Genomic DNA, 26,360 nt, shown 5'->3' with positions numbered 1-26,360 from the left:
GGATGAAGGGGAACGAGCAAAGGCTACAAGTAGCACGGCAGCAGTATGTGCTGCTAGCAGGTGACAAGCCAGGGTGCTTACGACAGCACCTACTTCCAAAAGACACTGCTTTGCTTTGTAGCTTGCAAATCTTGCGAGTATTCATAACCGGCCTTGACAAACAGCAATTCTCAAGGCAAGACTCCAGCATGGTGGTAAAGCTCCTGGAGCTTAGACCTTCTCAAAATCTTCTAGGTGATGGTAGGAAAATGGCAACTGCATGTCACATTGTCCACTTGGGCCTTTCAGATCAGCTGCTGTCACAGTGTGGAAAAAAAATGAGTCATTTTTTTTAGCAGCTGAGGAAGCCCCTTTGGTAGAGACCTTTCTCTCAGGCGTGTGCACCAGGCCCTCCTTTGGCTCATGAGGATGGGGAGGAGAGGCAAAGCGGGACCTGACCCCTGTTGCTCCGGGCATCAGGATGCCCCACGGACTTCCCGCTGCCGGGCGCTCGGGTGCATCTCCGCTGGGCACTCACGCGGTCGGTGGGGATCACGTTCCCCCTGCACCTGCCACCTCCACGCCCAGTCCAAACCAGGACGTTTCAAAACTGGTGAATGTTCTCCGTTGTGCTCTTCCTAGAATGGCTCCGAGACCTTTTATGGAGCACACACGAACACAGCAAGTTGTTAGGACCCTTGTTTTTCTGAGATTTCTGGGTGGTTGTGCAAGGTTTCCTAAGTGAGGGAGAGAAACAACGTGTTAAATGGGAATGTAAGTATTTTCTCTAAAGACCACCGATGGGTGCAAAGAATCCACTTAAAGCATATAACCAAATGTTATTTAATATCTTAAAAAGTAACACAATCCAAAATGGATATTTCACACAACACTACATAAACAACATGAACACAATATTACCATATGGAGGGACTTTCAAATATAGACTTACAAAAATCCCTGTCCTTTTTTTTTTCCTTTAAATTATTATACTAAGCATGACAAGTAATCATCATTTACAATATGGTACACTGACACAATAAAAACCATGTTACAAATGTGCTGTTATAAATCAGTAACGTTAGGGAAGACATTTCATGAACTGTAATTATTTCATATGAAATACTATACAATATAAACAGAACATCCATCTCGGATGACCTTTACAGCAACCAGAGACCAAGTAATTTTTTAATTTTTTCTTTTTTTCAGTGCAAACACATTTATACAAGGCAGTCTTGGCTGCAAAACTCCCTTCTAACATACAGTAAGTCCCACTTGCATTTATTAACTCATTTAAACCTAATGCAACAGCCACATTCAGTCACTCACAGAAAATTACCTGCAGAATTATGACCCCTTTGAACTTAAGTCTCCTCCACATATAAAAGTAACATCTGTGCCAATTACTCCAAGGGCCCTTTCATACTTCTGGGTGGGTATCCTTCGGGGGGCTCCAAGCGCTAGAGGAGCAGGGAGCATCGCCCTTCCGAGCGGCGGCAGCATCCCGGCCGGGCGGCGTTCCTCCGGGGACTTGCCCCCGGCCGCCCTCCCAGCGCCCGCTGCGTGCGTGTGGCCTCTGCTCCTTCTCTGCGGGCAGCGTCTCGGGGCGGGGCGAGGAACACGGAAACCCTCAGCTCGGAACTGAGCTTCAATGGAGTTACCGACCCGTTCCCGTCTCCGGCAGATCCGCGGGAGAGCGGGGGAGCCACGCCAGATTCACGCCCGCCTAACTGAAACCAACGTTTGGAGCGCCGCTGCGAAGGAAGCGCGATGGTCCTGTTCTCTTCTAGCACCAGCTTGGCTTTCCGAGGGTCCACTGCATGCTTCTCATGCAGTAACGACGCACTTTACTTATGCTGGGGGGGAACATTTTAGATATAGACCTATTTTTTTTTAAAGAATTTTGTAAAAAATAGAACATTTCTCTCTAATACTGTACAGTTTTCTTCAGAAGAGCAAAGAGAATTGTAAACTGGGGGTGTGACACCAGATTAGGAGTGCTATTTGCTTTCTCAGCACAACAATTCCAACAATCGCGTTAGGAAAAGCTCTGCGAAATGTATCTGAAAAACAAATTTTTAATTAAAATACCTGTTTCTAAAACCACCGCTGGCAGTACTCACACGACTGAAAATGGATTGGTGTTGGCACTGCTAATCCAAGAGTTTCTGCAGAACTGCAAAGTGGTTTCTCTCTTACTTCAACGGAATGCATCAAGAGTAACTTGAGAGTATAAAGATGAAAAGCTTTGGTTAACTACGAAACTTATCCCAATAACTTTAAGAAAGCAACTGGTTAATAAATTACTCCGCAGAGTCTTAGCCTTTGTTGTTTCCAGTGGGCCTGGACATGAAGTCGGGTCAGTGAACTCCGCCTACAGGCTCGCGAGGCTTCGCCGGCACCAAGTGCTGCGAGGCCGCCGGGCGGAAAGGCGCGATTTCAGTGCAAAGTGTTATCCGTGTTTATGACGGCCTCTGGATACCAGTTTGCTTGCTCTCTTCTCTAAAAATGACTACTGCTGGCAAGCAGTTAGGCCATGGTTTTCATTAAAATACTTGTTTTCCAATACATTTTACTTTTTTAAAGTTGAGAGAACATTGTTTCGCGTATAACAGACATTTTACAGTGGTGCACGGAGTCAGATGGCTAATGATTTCTTCTAATTTTTAACTGAAAAAATGGCAAAATTAGCCCAACTGATGATCGTACGTTAATTTGCATCAGGATAATGGTACTAGGTTTGCTGAAAGCGGTGTTCATAAATTGGGATTTGTATATAAATGTGATCTGCTTAGGTTCAACTGCCACTTTCTTCCTTTGGTTTTTGGAAAAATCTTTCTTTCTTCCCTCTTGAAAGGTGGCTCGTTGCAGCTGACAACTTTTCAAAAGCCAGCTTCATTTTTCTTGGAAACTTGCCCGTGCTCTTTGAACAACAGGCACATACCTCGAGTAGGGACCCTCATACTGCTCCCAGCCAAGTCCATTAAAGGCTGTTGGTAGTTTCTAGAGGAGCAAGTGTTTCAGATGCAGGCAATCTAGAGAACAGAGTGTGTATCCTTAAAGGAAGAGCTGTTTAACACCCTCGCCAGTTCAGAGAAACTGCGACCTGACACTTCGACAAAGGTGGAGGCAGAATAGGGCCCAAAGTATTTGAAGGCTGCCAAGAAACTACCCAGAGTGTCTCTGTTAAACCCCAAACTGTCAATCATATTTCACAGACTGTAGATGTTCATAATTTGCTAAATTACAAATACATTTTCAAGTTCTACCAGGCAGAATTTCAGCAGTGACTGGGGAGAGGCGGGAAGGTTTCAGCCTCCCTTTCACCTTCATCCCAATCATGCAGCCTTGTCAAAGTCTTTCAGTGACTCATCTGAAAGCCAGGTTTTTAGTACTGTAGAAGGAAATTGTGGCAATGGAAACATGGTGACTTCATATGCAAGCATTGACACACAAGAGAACGCCATGACCTAATGCTTCAAAGTTTTTAACCTTGCTTTGTACAATATGCTTTTCATGTTGCTGCATTTCATCAAATTCATGGAGGTAGTTATATGTGTAAAAAAAAAAATTTACCATAAAAGTAACACGTTGTATTATAATAATACATATTAAGTGTGCAAAATGCCGACAGATTTGTGTTGACCCTTTACAGTTGAACACAACACAGATTCAACCTAACCTAACTCTGTAAACCTTTAAATTGATACATTAGAAGAAGAATGATAGATAAGCAACCATGTAATACAAGGCTATGATTTCATCAAAGGATTAGGGTGACATAAAGCACTCAAGCTCCACTCTCGTGGTTTTGTTACCAGAACCTCAACACGGAATTTCCTTATATTCCATTGTTGATTTTACAAGGAAAAAAAAAAAAAAGAATTCAAGATTAGAACGTTTCTATTTGAAACTTCTGTTTACATTCCATATTCCAAGAGTCACATTAATATTGGTACAATGCCATGTCAACATTAATATGACATTTATGTTGTCTGCTGGTCTCTGGGAACTTTAGGAAATAACATACCATATAGTTTATAGGTATATGCTATCGTATTTTGTTGGAATTATGTCTTCTGTACAGCCAGCTGCCTGCATAAATTCTGATTAGTTCATGACAAGCAAGTATTTCCCCCAAAGGTGAAATTCGTTTTTGCTGTTCACATTTTAACACTGCCGTTAGTATTTCAGATCATCACTGTAAATTTCTTTTATCGTTTCGACATTTTTATTTACTGAATTGATACATACTGCTGATGTCAGAGCTCGTCTCAGAAACAAAATCACAGTCAGCCACTGCATTGTATATGACAATTCCCCACAAAAACTCTGACTCTACAGTTCACGTGGAGTAAGTACGGCTGGAGTTGCACGCTGACTAAGATGCGTCATGCAAAGCATTAAATGGTAATTAGAGCACATCTTGGAAGGTACGATAAGGCAGAAGGCTAAAGGCCAAGTGACTTTGATAACCAACCAAAAGCACAATAATTTCCTTTATGTGCACTGAAAGGTCTTATTGCTCCTATGCAATGGAAATTATACACTGAAACCAAGGAAAGCAGACCTGTGCATTGACTGGGTGTTCTTGACAGAACTGGAAACTGATTGTGTCCAGAGCTAGCAAGCTGTTCCATAAGCAAATGAACTATATCCAACTGTGTAACATAAGGCTGAATCTTCAGTAAAGACCTCTAATAAAGAACATGAGTGAAGCTCAAATGACTTTGTGTAATACATGTCACCAGAACCTGATGAAAATACTGGGTTTCAATATGTACAGTTGGGTTTCATACCTGTGTACTACAAGAGCTGGACAACGTAAACATCCTTTTCCTATGCAACAATTTGGGCTCTTGAACATTTTAGTATCTTTGTTATTCTTCCACCAATTCATCTGTTCTGATAAAAAATAGTTAAATATGAAGTCAGTTTGTTGCACTACCAGGTTGCATGAGTAACAGAGCAGAATGTGACCCTATAGCTAAAAATTACTCTTGGAGTTTAACTATCCTTAGAAGTTACTCTGCAGTAATTAAGCACAGTACTAATTACTTTAGAGTAACAGTTTAGGGGAGAGCAATTAGGATATACCATACCAACAGAATTCAGATTTCTACTGCCAACCATGTGGACACATTTAATTTCTAGAAACTAGACATGTCCATAAAATGCTAAATTGCAAATAACATCCACGGAATAAAAAGGCCAGAAGTTTATAATTCTCTAAATTTTGTTCTCTGATAATCACTACAATGTATGCTATTTTTAATAGCCTAATTTAGGCACTCTATTTAATAAGCTACATAAAATAGATTTATGTCCTTCCACTAGAAAGAAATCAATTCCTCAGGCCATACTTGTCATTTATATCATAAAGAATATTTTTGTTCCAAAAAATTAAGTTATCCTGATTCCTACAGTAATGGCAAGTTGCAATACCAGAAGTGACACAAGAATTAGATTACCTTTTTTAAGTACTTGATTCATACTGAAGACGCTTGTTATATTTTGTGCCACGAGAGTTATAACTTTCCCTTCCCACCCCGCTCCCCCTCTACGCAAAGGCCCACCTCCTCATTCGTGACTACGGAAGGTCAAGTAGCAAGTCTCAGTAAGTAAACATCTCTCATACTTTTGAAACACAGAAGGAGAAGCTGCCTCCCTTCCCACCCTCCACTTCAAAAAACAAACCAAAACAAAACCCAAACCTCTTTTTACTCGCTTAAACGGGTATTTGAAAAATTGTGTCACAAAAACACACAGTGAAAACGACTGATCAGTATTAATAATTCACAGATAGAGCTGAGGTCATCACTTGTCGTGTTTGGCATTGTTTTTCCTCATGGTGATCCTGGCTGGTTACTTTCAGCAGTGGCTCAGTTTCTGAAGTGAAAAACGATCAACTCTGCAGCAGAGTTTAGCCTCTGACCGGGGGCATCACACATCTGTGGCATTTTTTTTTAAATGAAGTTGGCAACTGCATGGACATTGAAAATGCAGATTACACTTACAGTGTCTAGACTTTCATATATGTGCTCAGTTACAATTAAGTGAAGCAAAAAGTGTACATCTTATCCCTACTGCTATTCTGTTGCTACAGAGCCGCAAATGTGAAAAGCAATACCTTGAAATAAAGATTTCTTTGTTGCCCCTAGTCTACATAGCAGCACAGTTTAAGTAAACACTAAAACTGTGGTTGAGATGCTTTTTTTCATTTTTCCCCAAAGATGTAAACATCAGTCCCAGTGTCGTAAACTTTGCTGTGTAGGGTGAGACAGAAGATCTGAGGCGGGATGACTATCAGACACTAGTGACAGAAGCTTGCAGGCAGTTAGCAGGTTTCTGCAGTTTCTCAGCTTCGCTTGTCGGCGGGTCTGCGGTGGCTCGGAAGTTGAATGTTGGGCCTGCGCCGCCATGTGCAGGGCTCAGAGCGGGGTTCTGACGTCTGTTGCTTTCAACAATACTTGAAGTGTTGGATGCCAGGCTCTCACGAGTACTAGAACGGAAAAAAAATACATATACACACTCATATGTGACATGCCTATAGATCTACCGACCAGACGGGAAAGGAGAATGGAGAGCTTTATAATGGGCTTCCCGTGTTTGTACGTAATGTCACATCAATGACCCATCTCCTGCTGACGGCACACATATGCTCCTCCAAAACGGGTTCCAGAGGTACTCGGCAGCCATCATACTGTAACACAGGCACAGCGCTAAGCAGAGCTGCCGCTGCCGCACAAACTGTAAGCTGGACCAGTATCAAGCATCTGGATTTTTTACCCAAGGAAATAGCTTCCAGCTTGCACACAGGACACATTAATTGTCTTTCCTGACTGGTGCATTTTTGCACAAAGTAACTTCATCAAATCAGCTCTGTGACTCACGTAACACAGCTTCATCTGTTGTCTCCTCTTCCTATGTCTTTGTACACAAAATATTAACTAAAAATGCTACTTTGCATCAAACTCACAATGCTTCTAAACACAACAGTTCAATTTTGCTTTGCAGCTGAGACAATTGCAACTTACAAGACACCGAGAAATCTTAACTGCTAGGTCTGTGCTCATGCCCTAAATGACAACTAGTGCTGCTACTTCATCCACAAAATAGACAATGTTCCTTTAGTTCTAACATATCGTTTATCCATGGGAGTGACGGGACAGTTAGCACTTTTAAAGACTAAGCCTTTTAACGATACATCTAATTATGAACACAGAGAAGCCTGTAGTTCAGCCTAGAGCTTTTAAAAAACTCAGCTGAGGTATGCTAAGGCTAGTTATAACACAACTCCTCTTTTTCTTCTCTTTTCGCTCTTAGTAATTTTTGATCTCCAAATAACGTGCTCCTGTGCAGACACAGATTTGGTTTTCAAATAGCCATGTGATCTCTGGGTACGTATCCTTCACCTGTATTCCTACGTCTTTGCAAAATGACATCACCACTTGCTGTGCGGATGTTTATAGAGTATGTTTAGAGGACTGAATGGGTTTGTTAAGTGAGCACTAGAAACAAAGATACTAATGACAGAGTTTCATAGTCAGTTTAAAGTCAACCTAAATTTACCTGCTACTGAAAAGGGCAGCTCTTGCCTGCCTTGTGTGGACCTGACCCTGCCACATGTTCCTGCTGCTTCCCTGATGCTGAGCCTTGCAGCCAGCCAGATCAGGGACCGCTCTCAGTTAAATACTAGCCCTAAGAAAAAAAAAAAAAAAAAAGATTAGTGCTAGCATCAGTGGAAGAGTAGGAATGCACAGCTTGGGCTGTGGCAGGGGAAAGCAAGTCAGTTTATGGCATAGGAGAAAGAAGAAACACCCTGCTTAGTTGTAGAGTTGTAGGGCAGACTTAAATCGTCTTAAACTGACTGAATCTGGAAAACCAATGATGCTTTTAGAAAAAGTCCCGTAGATCTTTTAAACTGATCAAAATGGTACTGACCATCTTCTGCCAGCTGCCTTATTGTCAGTAGTTCCAAACAGCTATGATGGGTGACGCACACAGTAAGTGACCGCTGTGAGCTGCATGACGTATGGTGCACTTGTGTTGCCCATTTTTCGATCCCTCTCCCTCTCCTTTCTAATGAAACAGATCCAACCTTTGTTTTTCAGAGATCATTCAGTATTGTATCATTCTTTATGGGACCACCAGTTCCAGACCTTCACACATTTTCCATTCTGTTATCACAAACTGACCATTACAACACGTATACACAAAGACTGCAGTGAGAATTTTGCATGTAGAGTAATGTCCAAATTAGCTCCTTCTTTAGGTGACAAAAGAGCAGCTGTATTATATAAGCTCTAAAAATAAAGGAAAAAAATAATATTGACAGCTGACATTTACTATATAGAACTTGCATAAAAGCACTGAACAAAACACTGTGAGGTTGTTTTCCCAATGGTGACATATTCACGAATTTTGCACACAAAATACTTTTGAAGTCAAATGGCCACAGCATATCTCTTTAACTACATCCTGTTTGTTTTTCTAAATGTCCCCTTTTTTCAATTTGTCACACTTCAATTTAAGGAAACTTTATCTTTCACAGTATAGAATTGGTAATTTTGATTCCCCAAGCAACATTGCACACTTCAGTTTAATTGAAAAGATACCACCCACACCTCTAAGTCAAGAGTTACAGCATCAGCTGGGGCTAGAAGAGTGTCTCTGAGAAATATCCCTACACGCACGCCCTGTTCTTACGCTCTTCCCTAGGCATCTGCTAATGGACGCTGGCAGATCAAGGTGAGTCTCACCAGACAGATGCTGAATGGCTTTGTTGTATTTCCTGGAAAAGGGCTGTGGAGTACAGTTTTTGTTATCAGGTAGGAAAGTAGTAACAGCATGGTAATTATAGCCAAAGGGCTGAATTCACCCTCAGCTCAATTTATTTTTATAGACTTACACCGAGGAGTGACCAAAACTCAGCAAAATCATCCAATTTAATCATCTTGATGCAAAGCTCATAAAAAAGCATTTGAAATATCCAGACTATATGCTGGTCTTACAAAACAAATACACCCCCCCCCTTACAGAATGTTGCATTTTTGTTACCATTTTTTTTCTTAAGAGCTTACTTTATGTGGCCTCGCCAAAAAAAGACACTTGTTAATACGTAAACAGTAATATAATAAAAAAGAGAGATGTGTGGAACATAATTATTATTAAAAGCTGCTTATCTGTTTCCTTTTTGATCTAAACAAAGTGGTATAGCAGCACTAAATCCAGTACGCTCGCCATGTTCTGTTCTCTTGCTAGCTAAGTTTACGATTAACATCAACAGAAATTTTAGCTTTTGTGTAAACAATTAGGGGAGGAAATGCCTGCCTCTGCATTAACCAGAAACACAAGCGTGATATGCAGCTAGCAAAATAGCAGTCTAAGAACTGATTTTTATCTAGTCGACATCCTGTCCTGGAGGTGAAATGCACTCGGCGCCGTGAGACAGGCTGGGTAAGGAGCAAACACCGCTCTATACTCCCCGACAAAAACGGACTGCGAGTGTAGCACTTCAACTAGAAGAAGAGATTACATTTTAAAAAGCACAGTGCAAGTAGCCTTATACAACAGTTGTATGTGAGAAAGATGCCAAGCATCTGCAGAACAAACAAAACAAATAAAAAACCCTCTTAAGTTTCTTTTTTAAGGTGGACTCAGTGTAAGTGGTACAATTTATTCAAATTATTTTTCAAGTTTTTTACTCGGAAAAATTATACATACGTTAAAAGCCTGCTCTAGTTTGATGATCACTGCATGGTGCAGCAGGCCCAAAAATTGCTGCCGTGTCATTGACATCAAGCGGGAGTAGCCATCAAATCCACAGGGATTTATTCCAGAGTGACATCACTTTAACTGAAAATGAAATTTAGTCCTGTGTAGAAGCAGGAAATCCTTCACATGCCTTTCTGAGAGCCTTTGCTCTAGATTTAAAAAAAATATGTATAATTCTGAGGAATAAGAACACCTTTTACAGAGGGGTGAAAAAAAACCTAGCAAAAACCTCAAAACCCCATTTTCTTTCACTTAATACAAATCCAGTCTTGGAGGTTTTATTTTTAAACACAGGCAATAAATAATTTAAGCTTAAGGAAGACAGTATAAGAGTACGACTGCTGTAAATTATTTCTGTGTTCTTAAGAGTCATTGTTCTGAACTCTGATGGGTTGCTATCCAGGGCAAACAAAACCAGACAAGCTCCATTCCAGCAGGGACCTAGGACTGTCAGAGGCCAGAGAGCAAAAAAGCCTCAAGCGTAGTGACCCTGCTTCGGCAGGAGGGCTGGACTAGATGACCCACAGAGGTCCCTTCCAACCCCTACCATTCTGTGATTCTGTGAAGGATTCTGAACCTGGAAATGAGCTTGTGAAATCTTCAGGGCAGGGAACACACCAGCAACTCTCTCCTCCCTATCCCTGCGAGACTCCTAGAACACTGAGACTTCCACAATGTCTGAGATGCCCGGAATGGAAATGGCTAAACCAGCACCACCGCAGGCAAACGTCTGGACTCTTTTCCCAAGTATCATGGCCAAGGCACCCCTCTCTCTGCTGGTGCAGTGCTGGGTCACCGCCGAAGTTCAAATATCCCAAGCACTTTCAGCTGTGCGCGGGGAGCAGCTCTTCCAGTCTCACCAGTTTGGAAGGGTGATAGATACACTTCCAAAATTTTTGAAGAAAACAAACAAAAAAGCCCAAACCCTAAACAATCCTCGTGTTTGGTATTTTGTCTGAGCCAAAGATTACGCCACCTAGTCATGTCTAGCCTTCCGGTTAGTCTTGCTGATGATATCTTAGAGGGAAAGGGAAGTTGGGGAGTACGCAGGAGCTCATCCCTTCTATTCTAAATGCAAACACAAGTTTAATACAGAAAATAAAGCATACAGGGAGGTTTTCAGCAAACAGAAAACAAACCAATACAGAGTCAATGCCGCAAATGGTCACTGGTTGCTTACGATACGGTGGGAAACCCACACATCTGAACAGCAGATTCCAGAGCTGTAGAAAACAGTCTGAAAACGTGTGAAACTGTTTAACACGGCCCTATGTTCTGTCACCGACATGACACACACATTTAACTAAAAACGGAACTTTCTAGTCTGTAAAGCTGCAATGAATGTGACAGTCCTACCGTGGGGAGTTGAACCCGCTGTCCACAGTAATGCTGCTGCTGTCCATGCTGTCCAGGCGGGCCGAGTGCGTGGCTCTCTGGTTGTTGCTGTTTTCTGTTTCCTTCGGAGTGAGAAGAGTAAGATTCTTCTCAAACTTTCGCTGCAGATCCCTCTCCTTTTCTCTCTCTAGGAGCCACTGCATCGTGCCGACATCGTCCCTGTTCTTTTCCTCCTCAGCATTTTTGTTGGTTCCTTCCTCTGAGTCGTCGTCGTCAGATACGTTGTAGTAGTCAAAGGAGGCCTCCTGGTTCCCAGTTGTCTCTTGCTGCCTCTGTGAAACGGGCATGACTTGTGTGACTGAGGTTACTATCGCTTGTTCAAGTTTCTCACATCTGACTGGCAGCGTGTCAGAGGGGGTCTTCTGATGGGGCTTTAGCAGGGGTGTGCTAGACCTATGGTAACTATTCACAGAAAGAGTGTTGTGCAGAGGTTTAAAGAGTGTATCCTTGCTAAATATTTCTTTCCTTTTATCAAGGCTGCTTGACTCAGCGCTATGGTGTTGAACCAGCCGCCCGTTCGCTATCACCTCCGGAGTTTGGCCAGCCACCGCCAAACCACTGCTTGGGCCCTTTGGGGACTCCTCTTTGTGCACCCCAGGTTCCCTAGCAATGTGTTGAGACTGTCTCTCCGCAGGAGTCACTTTTTTGAGCCCATCTGTCCCTGTCAGCGTGTCATGATCCTCTTTATTCTTCCCCAGCGGTGACGGAGCAGTAAGCACTGTCTCACTGGATGTGTTGCACTGAAAATAGTCATCGACTGCAGATTTTGTTGTGCAGGAGTTGAGCTCGCTGTACGATGGCAAGGTCTCTGTAGGCTTGCTTTGTTCCAAGAGGCTACACGAACTGGGGGTTTCTACACTGCCACCAGCTATTTCAGGGATGCAAGTCTCTTTGTAGCTCGCAGACGAAATCAGAGCCCTTTGATGACTGAGCGGCTGAGATGGCCTTAAGGTACTATCGTCAATGTAAGTTTGGCTAGTTGTTTGGTCATCTGGGCTACAGCCTTCACCTATGTCTTCAGGTGTGCCTAAAGCTGCCGAGCCCAGAGGACCCTTGGAGTTATCCATGGATCTAGACCTTTCTTTAGCCTTACTGGACCGCTCATTTCTCGATCTTCTATCCTGTGTATGGCTGTGGCTCCGATGGACCTTGGAGTGGGAGCTTCCCCTGGAAGGTTCAGGGAAAGGCATTTCAGTTCTTCTTTTGGCCAGCTCACCAGACACGTCCCACTCTGGTGTCATGGGAAAGTGAGATTCAATCATGTTAGGACTGCTGTGCATAATAAAATTATCTCCCTTGTGTTCTATTATAAAACAGCCTTCCCGTGGGGATCGAGTCAAGGGATCATAGAAGTCATACTCCCTTTCAGCAGGTATATCCAAATGAGAGCCATCTGATGGGTCTCCTTTGGACACCCGAGTCTTGCTGTGTGACCTCGATTTCCCATGAGACTTTCTGTGATTCCTGCTCTTTTTACTTCGTCCACTGTGGTGAGCTGAAGATCCTGCTTTGCTTCGCTGAGCTTTTTCTTCTTCAAGTTTCTTCATTAGTGCAGTGTGCCTCATGACATTTTCCACAGTCAAGTCCGGGTTAATGCGCCTGATAATCTCCATTTCTACCTCTCTGGGTATAGTGGTAGGGGTGTCCTCGTCCCTCAGCGGCCACTCTTCTGGAGGAAACTGGGCAGAGAAATTTGCCAACTGTTTTGTCTTGTCCTTCTTAAAACTTAATCGGAATAATTTGAGTCCAAATTTCTTAGACTGCTTTTCTACATCCTTAGGCTTTGTGAGCGTCTCTGCCTTATAAGAAAAATTGACAGTACTTTTACTCTTCTCAGTAGGTGGGACCTGACATAATGAAGGAGGACAGTACGAATCTTTACAGTCTTTTGCTGATTTCCTCTGTAGGGTGGATGCATGCATGCTGTGCATGTCTTCCCTGCAACAATGGCAGGAGTCGCAGTGGTTTTTGGGTAGTGTTCGGTCCCTGACGCATCCCGAGGTGGAGGGAGTTATAGTTCCTTGTTGTGGAGAGGTACATTGAGACCTGTCAGGTATCCTCTCGTCCAAATGGTACCATTTACTGTTAGTTCTTATGAGAGATGGTGTTATAAAGTAAGTCTGTGGGGTTACAATGAAATAACCATCCGGAGTTGGGTATATTTTCCTCTCCCGTACAAGCATATTCAAGGTATGTCGAAGGATTTCTGGACTGGGTGTTGGAACTCCTAGAAATGACAGTAAACACATATCAGGGAGTGCATAAAACCACGCAGGACTCTCTGGCTCCCCCCTCCTCAACAAAAAGCTGTTTTCTCCAATATGCAAGCTGGAATATGCTGAACAAACAACTCCAGTAAAGCACTTTGTTAGGCATTCTCTTTTCTGTTTGTTTTTCCACTTATCTCCTACACTTCAGGCATATCAATTATTAATTAAATAGAAAGGAGGTCATTAATGGAGTGTTTAAAAAAAACAAAAAAACAAGGAGAGAACCTCTAGCCACTTCCATTGCACAGGTGACCTTAAACCACAAGATGGAATTACTGGAAAGCAAAGATTGTCAGGGGAAACATTTCACTTTTATTCTTCTTCCAACTAAATATCTACATCCCATTTCACCAGAAGTATTCATTATAATGCCCAGTCAGGTATAAAACAGTGGTTATTTGTTACTTTGGATGCCTAAGTTGTCGTTCTTCCACAGAAGAATAGTACATAGACAAAAAGCGTTCTCCCAAACTGCCACTTTATCACAAACTTGATTGAATTGACTTCCTCTCCCATTAAAACATGTTTCAACTGCATCAGCTGCTCCAAAAAAGACATGCCTTCAACGATCCAGTTCCTCTTACCCACTATGGTGGAAGTTACAGATTTAGCCCCTAAAAATTTGCTTCTGAGTTCGCTGCATTTCACGTGAGATGTGAGGGACACTACCTACGTGCACATATCACATACTGAGAGGGGGACAAGGCTGAAAACCCTGCACTGGTGCCACATTAGCCACATGGTAGACCTGGCATTGTGAGGTACTGGTCATTCCCACTACCAGTACTCCTGCTGGGATCAGTGGTGCAGGACCAAGTCTTCAGTGCTTTACTATGTAAAATACCAAGTTAGTATGCTTGCATAGGAACAAGTTCCATCCAGAGCGAAGGAAACAAGAGATTTAGTTCACAAGCTAGTTTAAAAAATCTATTAATGCTCACTAAGAAATAAAAATATTTCAGAATTTTCAGTGGAAAAAGCTATCTTCAATCTATACATTTTGTTGAACAAAAATGCATTTTAATTTTAACCTAATGCTGGGTACTGACCTCGTTTACATTTTTAGAACCAGAGAAATTTTCTTCAAAAGTTTGGATGGTCTATTTTAAACTAAAAAAGTTAATACTGTTTGCTCTGGGTCTTTGGTTTCTTTTCAACAAAGCCAATTCAGAAAAAAAAAAATAGAATCAGAGAACAACCTAAGTTGCAAGGGACCTCATGAAGTCATCTGTTCGATGTCCCTACTCATGGCTGGGCCAACTTAGATCAGGTTGGTCAGGGCCTTGTCAAGTCAAACTCTGACTGTCTTCAAGAATGGAAACTCCATGGAATTACGCATGCAAAAACATTGCAACAAAGTATATGTTTTTCACAAAATCACTTCACTGAAAAATCTCAACCAGGTGTACCTGCCACAAACACAGTATTGTCAGTAGCACATGGCGTCTGGTGACCATCTCTTCTCCCACATGCCAAAGGCTGGAGCCAGCTCGCTCACTGACCTCCTTGATTTAGCAAACATGAGGATGACAGCAAGGGTGCTGGCACTATGACTGATGCCCCGTCAAAACATTAGCGACAAGAAACAGAGATGTCGTACTAATTCCTTAACTCCTCCTCTTCCTTGCTACTGGGTTGCAGGCAATATAGTTCAGTGTTCTTATGTCTGGCCTTGAATGTTGTATGAATTTAGAGACACGACCATACTGCTCACATCCAGTAATATCTGGAACTAAAAATCTTACAATGGAAACAGCAAAGTGTTAGCAATAACATGGACACATGAGTGAAAGCAGTTACAACAGGAAAGGTGCCAGCGAGAAGTACATGGGGACATTAAATATATTTCATGCACAGTCCACAGAGCTGAAAGATTGGGGCCAATCCAGACACAGCAGAAGAGGTGAAGAAAGGATGTAATTTGAGAGAATAAACAACAGTGAAAATTGCAAAGAACACACAAATTAAATGGAGAATCAGGAATGTGCATTTTCTACCCTTTTCATGTGGGTGTCCACAATTCATGTGATAGTCCTAGAGAGAGCAACAAAGACTCCCAGCATTTCTGGATGAGTAAACATGCCAGAAGTAGTAACAGATGGGAAAAGCTGAATTCCAGAGAGCCAGGGTGAAAAGGACTAGCCATCCCTAGCCCAGAGTCCTCAGTGTCTCTGGACTGAAGTAAACAATACACGGAGCTTCCTCTGGACGGTGAGGCAGTGGCACTTGGAGAGCAGGCTGCCCTCTGCATGAGCTTTCAGTACAGCACAGGAACACCAAGAGCCATTTCATTTCTCACAATAACCAGTGGTCATCATCTAACCTCTTCTTTCTGCGGTGGAGCTGCTATGTCTGCTTGGGTAACACCACCCTGTTTATATCATGCCTTGCATCACCACAAGAAGTGGATGACTCCGAACTCAAGCTCATGTGCTTCTCCATCCTCTGCTGAAAATGCACTACAGGGTCCAGCCCCGGCTCACCTGAGACACGCTTGCTGTGCAGCAGCCAGTCTCTCTTCCTGCTTCTAGATAAACAACCTGACCAATCCATTGCATTCTCCAGGAGCTCACACGTAAATACCTCAACACATACCTACCTTTGTCCGCAAGAACTTGGTCCTTCACCCTTATTTTACTTAAAGACTTTTTTTTAACACAGTTTCAAAACATCAGAATAAAAATAAAAGAGAGGAAAACATTCTCCTGAAAGTTTACAGAAAACTTCGGGAAAGAGATTGAAATGGATCTTCTGATGTTTTACACAAACTTAGGCAAAAATGCACTGCAAATATAAGGTAAAAATAATAAATGTATTTTTCACCCAATAAACCATAATGACTACAGTGTGTTGGGTAAATGAGCCTCTAAACACTGGATGTAGGTAGTTTCATTAATTGACTAAGTCCTGTGAATACGGAATGTACAGATAAACACCAAGAAAAAAAATAATAGCATGCCTTGGCAGTCAATGATGCTGTAAAGTTAATCGTGTCAGCCTTCTCTCTGGAGACTACCACTTCTGTCACTCCCAGCACACAGTACATCCCTGTGGCTCACTGAGCCAGCAGTGGCGACAGCAGATGCAGCTCTCTGGAGCTCAGCATCGCTGGCTAACGCTAGCTAGAGGTTTTGTTCAGATCTCTTTCAGGTACCTACACACAAGTAGTAACAGACCCAAACTTGAACTAGGCTTTCCTGCACGGTAGACAGAAGCAATGACACTACTCTGGCTCCCATCATTGCTATTTTAAACACAGATTTCCTGTGTTTCTCAAGACTTCTCTCTTTACAGCAATCTGCCCACATCATTTCTATACGTAACCTACCCCACTGCAGTCAGAAGTCTCCTTATGGTCTCCCTTCCTCCATTAAACAGGAAGAAGAGGAAAAACCCCAGTAGTTTAGAGACTCTAGCATATAAAATATTGCATGACAGCAGTGGTGTTATTTAAGATTATGTAGTGGTTTAATAATTCAAAAGCAGAAACTGTCTGGACACTGAATCATCAGACATGTACATTTTCTGCATCTCAAGAGAGTCTACTATGCCATCCACCAAGCTTCCAGACAGAAGATTATGTCTTGTTTGCTGCTCACAAAGAACAGTGACCTGGAGTGAACTCAGTTAATGTAAGACACTTCTTTTAAGTGCTACATATACATTCACATATTTAAATAGTGAACAGTTTTGAAGGTGAACGTCAGAGGAATTTGCCAGCTTTCAGAAAACTGTTCGCTTGGAAAGCAACCTAGTCCAATACAGACAGGTATTTTCTACACTGAAATTCTGAATACCTTAAAATTATTTTAATAAGTATGTGGACAAAACTGAAAAAAAAAATATTCCTCACTAAAGGCAGCATAGACTAAGGCTTGATGTTTTCTTCAGCCAGGTTCATAAAGATAAGAGGGTCTGGCTGCCAAACACAGGAACAAAGGTTACATTCTTAGCTCCTTATATTGGATTTCAAAGATTTACATTTAATGTACGGGATTTAAACCATGGTCAATATAAAGCAGGGCTGTACAAACATCTCCTTGTTTAATTCTAAGTTAGAATAATGGGAGCGCGTGCAGCAGGAGCCCTCTTGCCTTTTCAAAAACCTGATGAATAACAAAAGCCACAAATAAGATGTGCATTCCCATTACAAACTTTTTCAATAAAATAAATTCATGAAAAATACATCTGAAGTAGTATTTAAATGGTGTTAAATCTGCTAAAATGATTTTCTCCTGAGCTGATGCTAAGGCTTAACAAGGGATAAAAGAAATACTCTGATTGGCTCATGAAATACTAGTTAAGGATGTGGAGTGGTTGCTATGTGATGTTATAAATAATTAGCATACCTTATTTCAGATAGAGCCATGGCCCAGATTTATGCCTGCACAATGGCTCAGCAAACTAGAGGGCTAGACTGCAAGCGTAAGACCCTGCACTGAGGAAAGAGGTTTATTATTCTTAGGCAGTTTGAGAATAGCATCTGGGGTCTTAGGAAATTTATACACGCCACAAAACGCAGAGAAGCATCTGTTCATTAAAACACAAACAACACAGGCAGACAAGTGCTGCTACAGGGTGAGATACAGAGAGGTTATGTGACGATGACGGAGACCACTACACTGGTAATGCTCTCCTCTTTCTCGGAGCATCAGCACCTGATTAGGAAAAATAAACTATTAGCATATGGGAGGACACCAGATATTTGAAAATAGCTGCAGTGAACACAAGGGCTCAAAAAGCCAGGGCTGATTTATGAGAGAGTTTGGGCAGACAAGTGAAAAATATCACTTAGCACAAGAAGAGGACAAAATTTTTGGATAATCCTCATATACTGAGGGAACACATACATGTGCTATCTTAAATATGTCATGGCTGGGAAAGGCATTTCTCTAGAGAGGGGGGAAAAACTGGACAAAAAAGGGTGAATTCCCCACGCCTCCCCTCCCCCAGTAATTTTTTATACGTTTTGGGAAGTGAGGTAGGAAAAATAAAGCTCTCCTTTTTTTAATCTCGGACTTGAGAAATGCCCATGTTCATGGCTAGTGGAAAAAAAAAGGCAGTGAGGGACTGTGCTAAGTTGCCTCCGGCTTCTTCCAAGCAGTCTACAAAATAATCCAGCCTGTTGAATTATTTTTGATCTATGGTTCTGTCTAGCAAGAATAGCACAACACGCCAAGTCACCCGATAATCATGCTCCCAGGAAACCCAAGGGATGACACCAATAAATTATCATTTCCACCATGCAATAAGGTTTACATAAAAATACTGACAGAATCATTGGAAACAATACTTGCAATCTATGGAACTCTTCTAGTACATAGCTATACAGAAAACTTGACTTGGAAAAAATAATCAAAATTAATTAAACTGAACTATAATTGTGAACTTTGCCTTCTTTGTATTCTACCCCTGATAACTTTTATGACTATTTTCAAAATCAGCCACACATACTAGGGGAAAAAAAAACCCAAACTGATAAACAAAACCACAAACTGGGACAGAAAGCCAGTATTTACAAAATATACTTGCGGTAATTTTTTCCAAACTGCAATTATTAAATGTCAGACAGAATTGTTTATTTCAAACATAGCTGTTGATCCAGAATTATATTTTAACATCTTGGAAGTTAGTACCAGTTCTAGCAAAAGCCATGTAACCTTCAATGCTTTAAGTAACTCTTGCTCTGAAAGGTAAGCAAAAAAATTCAAGACATCAAAGCATGGCTATGGTTAGGCTGCCTAGATGAGGCAGATGCATCAGTAGTTTTCTTACTGAACCATTTTTAATTACACGATTTTTACAGCTGTAAAAGAGGTACAATAGAGAAATTTCCCAACCAGCTTAGAGAATGGTTAGAGAAACTTGTTGTTTTTGACATCCCAGAATGACAGGGATGTCAAAAACAACAAGAAGGGCTTCTTCAACTACATCAGCAGCAAAAGGAAGGCTAGGGACAACGTGGGGCCGCTGCTGAATGAGGCGGGTGTCCTGGTGACGGAGGATGCGGAGAAGGCAGAGCTAATGAATGCCTTCTTTGCTTCAGTCTTCAGTGCTAAGACTGGCCCTCAGGAATCCCAGGCCCCGGAGGTAAGAGAAGAAGCCTACAAAGAGCACGACTTTCCCTTGGTCGAGGAGGACTGTGTGAGGGATCGCTTAAGTGATCTGGATGTCCACAAATCCATGGGCCCCGATGGAATGCACCCACGAGTGCTGAGGGAGCTGGCGGATGTCATTGCTGAGCTACTCTCCATCATCTTTGAGAGGTCCTGGAGGACAGGAGAGGTGCCCGAGGACTGGAGAAAGGCCAATGTCACTCCAATCTTCAAAAAGGGCAAGAAGGAGGACCCAGGGAACTACAGGCCGGTCAGCCTCACCTCCATCCCGGGAAAGGTGATGGAGCAGCTTATCCTGGAGGCCATCATGAAGCAAGTGGAAGAAAAGAAGGTTATCAGGAGTAGTCAGCATGGATTCACCAAGGGGAAATCATGCCTGACCAATCTGATAGCTTTCTACGATGACATGACTGGCTGGGTAGACGAAGGGAGAGCTGTGGATGTTATCTAACTTGACTTCAGCAAGGCTTTCGACACAGTCTCCCATGATATCCTCCTGGGGAAGCTGAGGAAGTGTGGGCTGGATGAGTGGTTGGTGAAGTGGATAGAGAACTGGCTGAATGGCAGAACTCAGAGGGTTGTCATCAGCGGCGCTGAGTCTAGTTGGAGGCTGGTGACGAGTGGTGTCCCTCAGGGGTCAGTACTGGGCCCAGTCTTGTTTAACTTACTCATCAACGACCTGGATGAAGAGTTAGAATGTACCCTCAGCAAGTTTGCTGACGACACCAAACTGGGAGGTGTGGTAGATACACCAGAAGGCTGTGCTGCCATTCAGCGTGACCTGGATAGGCTGGAGAGCTGGGCAGAGAGGAACCTGATGAGGTTCAACAAGGGCAAGTGCAGGGTCCTGCACCTGGGGAGGAACAACCCCATGCACCAGTACAGGCTTGGGGTGGACCTGCTGGAGAGCAGCTCTGCGGAGAGGGACCTGGGTGTCCTGGTGGACAACAGGTTAACTATGAGCCAGCAGTGTGCCCTGGCTGCCAAGAAGGCCAATGGCATCCTGGGGTGCATCAAGAAGAGTGTGGCCAGCAGGTTGAGGGAGGTTCTCCTTCCCCTCTACACTGCCCTGGTGAGGCCTCATCTGGAGTACTGTGTCCAGTTCTGGGCTCCCCAGTTCAAGAAGGATGAAGAGCTACTGGAGAGAGTCCAGCGGAGGGCTACAAGGATGGTGAGGGGACTGGAGCATCTCCACTACGAGGAGAGGTTGAGGGAACTGGGCTTGTTCAGCCTGAAGAAGAGAAGGCTGCGAGGGGACCTTATAAATGCCTACAAATATCTGAAGGGTGGGTGTCAGGAGGATGGGGCCAAGCTCTTTTCAGTGGTGCCCAGTGACAGGACAAGGGGCAATGGGCACAAACTGAGGCACAGGAAGTTCCGTCTGAACATGAGGAGGAACTTCTTCTCTCTGAGGGTGACGGAGCACTGGAACAGGCTGCCCAGGGAGGTTGTGGAGTCTCCTTCTCTGGAGATATTCAAGACCCGCCTGGACAAGGTCCTGTGCAGCCTGCTGTAGGTGACCCTGCTTCGGCGGGGGGGTTGGACTAGATGACCCCCAGAGGTCCCTTCCAACCCCTACTATTCTGTGATTCTGTGATTCTGTGATTCTGTGAATTGTAAACTGAGGCACAGAATGGTTAAAGATCTTGCCCAGGATCATACAAAGCACAAGTGAAAAGGTAAGGCTCTCTTGAGCAGTAAACCTCTGCCCCACGCTTTTACACCACACTTTTAGATGTCTCTACAAGATGCATTTTGCAAGACTCACCGACTCCAGATACAGACTGCCAGTGGGGAAGCAGCACAGTCATGAGTACATTCATAATACAGGTTCTCTTTTTTTGATGTTACAGTATCTTTAATCCAAGAGATTTTCAGTTCATCATTTGATAAATATTATCAAACGCTGACAAGAATATCTCCTGAACACCAGCATTCATGAACATTGCAAGTGTATCTATGGCTCCCCAAACCTTCAGTCATGGAGACAGTTGTCGCGTCAAAATAAAAAAAACCCAAAACAAACAAACAAAATGTTTAAAGATTTTCAAGCAAGGGCAGTACAGAACCAAACGCCAGAAACCTGCTCTTTAAGGGAGAACGCTCTACACAGAGACCTCCGTGAGGTTATCTCTAGGGAGACTGGACCACGACACTTGAACTGGTTGAATGATGACAACAGAGCTCTTACAAGTTAGCTTACAGCTGGCTTGAAAGCCACAAGGTGGAATAAGTCTGCTCTGGCTGTTACACGTGCTATGTTCTCTGTAACTACTACAAAAGTCCTAAGTGATTTTGACTATGACGATAAAGAAGGTTATTTTGTAAGAAAAATAGCAAACAAGCGTATTCTGATACCAGTCTGAAAAAAGAAACATGCCAGTAGTTTGCCGTTTATAATTAAAAAATAACCCGTTATTTTTAATATTCGCATAAAGCCAGGAATTAACCCTGCAAAATGCATCTCACATGAATGGCCCTGTAAAAGAGAACTCGATTCTCTGTATGTTTAAGAATAAAGAAAATATTCGAATCCTAAAGCCTACTTTCACTTTTGGGTAGCGTCTCAGGATTAATCAATATTGCCACTCAGAAGAGTGAAGAAAAACAGACTACCAAATACTGAAACTCCTTTTAAGGAGGCCAGAAAGATAAGCAACCTTTTGGGCAGAGACTGGAGATTCTTTAACTGCCCTTTTACAGACACAGGCCCATCTGCTCAGTGATTTATTAATGTCCAGTTACCTGGGAAGCAGGTTGTTAGGTGCTCCATTAGTGCTTCTTGTGTGACTTGTTTTCTGGCAGAGTTCATTGCTGAGATGGCCAGGCAAAGGATTTCCCCAAGTGGAATAAACTGTGACTGACTGATGGGAGACATGCTGATGGGTGATACATCACCTGTAAAAAAGACAGCAGATGTGCAAATTAAGCGTTTTGGTCAGAAATCTGCTCACAGAGCAAGGACGCAGAGATACAATCGGAGAAGACACGCACAGCTCTCTAGTCTTTGTTCTGAGCTGGGGATAACACTCTTACAACGGACAACCATCCAACAGCTTATTTCAAAACTTTGACACGGTGAACTTCGGAAAATGGGAGATACACACTATGCAGATACAGTTTCTCAAAGGGTGCAACAGATTCAGAAAAATGCCAACAAAATAGCACTTATGGTGGCCAAACCTCGTGCTTGAATATCCTACTAGGTAACTGCACAAACAGAATAGCTGCATGTATTTCTCTGGACATAAAAGCAGAGATTTCACTCCCCTTTCAAAGGTTAGCAGTATGGATCACCCACCATTTTCACTTGATAGAATATTTTTTCTTAATAGTAACAAAGATCAGAAAAAAAAGTTGCTAAGTTAATGAATAACATCTTCACTCAGCTGATAAAGCACAGAACATTCTTTAGAGGCACAAAAGCTTCAAACACCGTAAGACTCACACCCTGAATAAATCTTCCCTGGATCTACATGTCAAATGTCTTTGCATGGACTATGTACTTTTTAGAAGAGAAGTTTTAATGGTTGCAGGATGGCCTGAAAATTAACTTTGTTGTAACTTTTCTCATGTGGTCTTTAAAAACAAGTCATTCACTCATACTTAAAAAATCATTGAAATGTCTTCAAAATTAAAGTTATAGATGCATGTGCATTTTAATATACTTTACATAAACACAGAAAAGCTTTTAGATTCCGCTCTGTACCTCCTCTTGAAGTGGTAAAAGTTCCCCAATGATCTCAAATAGAGGGAAGCAGCAGGCCTTTAAAGCCTTTGCCAGTGGAAAAGAAATAATAAAAGAGTAAAAGACAGAACAAGGGGTGTTTGACGATGAATCCTTTTCTGGCCACAGTCAGTCAATAGCCAGGGATTAATTTTTACATAAATGGCTTTGAAATCTCAGGAAAATCACCCTATTTCTGCTGTCACAGAGAAATACCTTGTGATCATATCAGGAATCAAATTACTGGAAATCAATTCAAATTCCAACTTTCCTCCACAATTTACAGAATCTAATATTTGCCCTATTCATTCTATATTCCTATTATGTCTACTAAACAAGAACAGTAGCTTCTAAAACTGATTATCAAAATGCATTTAATCTTCTACTACACTCAGTAATTTGAAAAAAATTGGTGGGAGTAGCAAATTGCATAACTGCTTCAGTGAGACTTATGAGCCGTATTTTTCAATACACCAGCTGTACAGTCTGTTGTACTACAGTGATACACATTACCCAAGACACAACAATGATTTAAAATACACATTTGCTCTAGGCTGTTTCCTCATTGCTTCTGCTTCATCAGGCCTGACCAGACCAACACCGCAATCCCAACACAGCAGCACTCCTCCAGCTTCAACACAGTACACCCCAAAATCCTCCTCATTTTTATCTGACCACAGAGTGATGACCTTAAAATATAAACTTTCCTGGACGTTTTTTATTCATATACCCCTGAAAACTTCCTGCCACGTGCTTTACACACAATGGCAACCAAGAAGATTGTAGACAGCTCACAGGGAAACATGAGATACACTTTCACATGACTTTGGAGCGAACATCATTTGTCCCCGCATCCTCTGAGAATGGATAATATCACATTTATTGTATTGCTGATTACTAATAATTATATCTGCTGTCAGCTGAAACTTGTTCATAGACAAATCTTTATAATCAGCCAGACACCTAAGTTTACCAACTTTGGTCAATAATCACCATGCTCTGTGTAGGGGATCAGTTCCTTTAATGATTAGTTTCATGTCTAAAAAGCATCAGAATTATGCTAAGAATTCTGCAGATATAGCTAAGCAATTTAAGAAACTGCTGTCTTTCACACAGAGATTATCTGTGTCGGGTATCCTTGCGAGCACTACCAGGTTCAGATCAGTGCAATGATGTCAAACAGACTGGCACATATTGCCCTCAGCTGAGGTTTAACCTTACCAGGTTCACCAGGCACTGAAATGGGCTCCCTGGGTAGCTTTAAGGGCATCTAGGTGAAGAGCATTAACTTCCTCAATTGTTCTCTCTGGATCATCAAAGACCTGGCAATTTCTTAAACCAAAGCACCGTGGCAAGAGTACCCCTGTGCCTACTCCCAGCCATGCACTCACGCTGCTGCCTAGGCAGGCGCCAGGCTGGGGGAGCGGGAGGAAGACCTCTTTCTTTCCCTTGCACCCAGAACGATCCAGTCACAACTAAGCAGAATGACACGAGCCGCTCACAGCTGACTAGAATGACACTTAGGATGCAAGGAAAGGGCCTTAATATCAGTAGCAGCTTCCTGAAGTGGGAAAGGGACTCGAGGAGGGTTATACATGCAGCCTAGCAAGCGCTGCTGATTTCTGTGAGTTTGCTCTGCATCCTCCCAGCTCCCCTAAAGGGATGCTTGGACCAGAATTGAAAGCAGTTGCTCTGCTCGGCCCCTGGAGCAGCCCATCCCTCTCCCACAGCTGCCAAGAGCCTGCAGAGATCCACCTCTGGGATCGCTCCCAGTCAGGACTCGTTAACTTAAAACTCATTAAGTACAAGTCATGAAATAATAAAGTTTACCTGGGTGTTAGTAACCTTGCACTTTGCACAATCTTTCCTTTCAAAGCAGGCCTCCAGCAGGGAATTGCTTTTCTAGGTTAGTGTGCAGAAAAGGCTCAGTCTGCACATTTGACCCCTGCCAGCTGGGCTCCTGTGAACAGCAACAAGCCAAGAGTTTCCACCGAAATGCTAGCTATACTTCACAGAACTCATCAACAGAAAACATTCCCTATCAGTTCCTTAACAGAATCTCTGTCAAAGCATGCTATACTTGGTATGCCAGGGTAACATACATCCTGCTTGCAAATATTTGGGAGCTTAAAAACCATTTAATTTACCATACAGACGACTCTAATAATCCATAAAATCATAATTTAAATGGCTTTAAATACAACAGAAATGGCCAACAAATACTGGTTTATGTGAGAGCCTTTCTCTCACATAATAGTGCCAATATAGTATATAGATAGCTAGGAAGGGACTATCACCAGTTAAGTTGCCTTCTTTTCCACTGAGGGTTTTTCAGCTTTCTTCATTACAACAAGGGAACTCGTTTCACCTCTGTTGTGCCAGAATTACCTCCATAGTTTGTTGTCCAGCTGTCTGCTGGAGATAATTACCAGCTCTCTGTTTAAAAAGGCTAGCACACATCTGTAAAACCGTCAGCAGACCTAGCAGTAGAAAGCCAAAACCCCCTCACTCGGAGAGGCTCTAATTTGCCAAGTTTTATCATAACTATCTGGTGGCTCTGGGAAATTACAAGCACTCTGTGGTTACAGTTAAGTGAACAAACTTCTCTGATGCACAACAACAGAAAATATCTTGCATCTACTATTTCATATAATACAGTAACATCAATTACGTGCATAAATACTGTTTAGCCTGTCGAACAGAAGGTTTACTACAACTTCTTTAGGAAAGATCTGCTTAAAAAAAATAATCAAATATGCTTTTCCTAAATTTTTTTTTGAAGACCACATCACTTACATAAAACATCTAGCATATGGCTCCTGTTAGCTCTGACTGATGCTTGTCTCAAGTAGCTTTCTTTTGATATCAAATTACTGTCCTTGACTTTCATATGTTTATGTTCCCAATTAAATGAAAACTGGGGCCTAGAAAGCAGTTTTCCCCAGCTGATTCTGTTTTGTTTAAATACGATACCTATATGTAGTTTTAGCTTGGTTTCTGCAGTATCTTTCCAAGCTTTAAAGAATTTTTTAAAATAAAAAGTTTTCTAGACTTCGTGTTTTAAATGACACTTAATTTTCAAAAATGTCTGTG

The 26,360-nt window shown here is 42.4% G+C and overlaps 1 protein-coding gene across 6 annotated transcripts in view; it reads right to left on the bottom strand.

Moving 5' to 3' along the window:
* Positions 1-392: 392 nt before the first annotated feature.
* STOX2 (storkhead box 2) overlaps positions 393-26,360 on the bottom strand; it is a 103,782-nt gene continuing 77,814 nt past the window's right edge. For all 6 annotated transcript variants that reach the window (XM_075421829.1, XM_075421824.1, XM_075421827.1 and 3 more), the window contains exons 2-4: positions 22,286-22,438; positions 11,116-13,381; positions 393-6,484 (exon numbers count right to left, since the gene is read on the bottom strand). In XM_075421829.1, coding sequence (XP_075277944.1) covers positions 6,289-6,484; positions 11,116-13,381; positions 22,286-22,418 — 2,595 coding nt within the window. In that variant the 5' untranslated portion in view covers positions 22,419-22,438 and the 3' untranslated portion in view covers positions 393-6,288. The remainder of the gene's footprint in view (positions 6,485-11,115; positions 13,382-22,285; positions 22,439-26,360) is intronic.

The sequence above is a fragment of the Opisthocomus hoazin genome, chromosome 5 (assembly GCF_030867145.1).
Source record: "Opisthocomus hoazin isolate bOpiHoa1 chromosome 5, bOpiHoa1.hap1, whole genome shotgun sequence".
NCBI classification, from domain to species: Eukaryota; Metazoa; Chordata; class Aves; order Opisthocomiformes; family Opisthocomidae; genus Opisthocomus; species Opisthocomus hoazin.
This window is presented reverse-complemented; position numbering and strand designations above follow the sequence as displayed.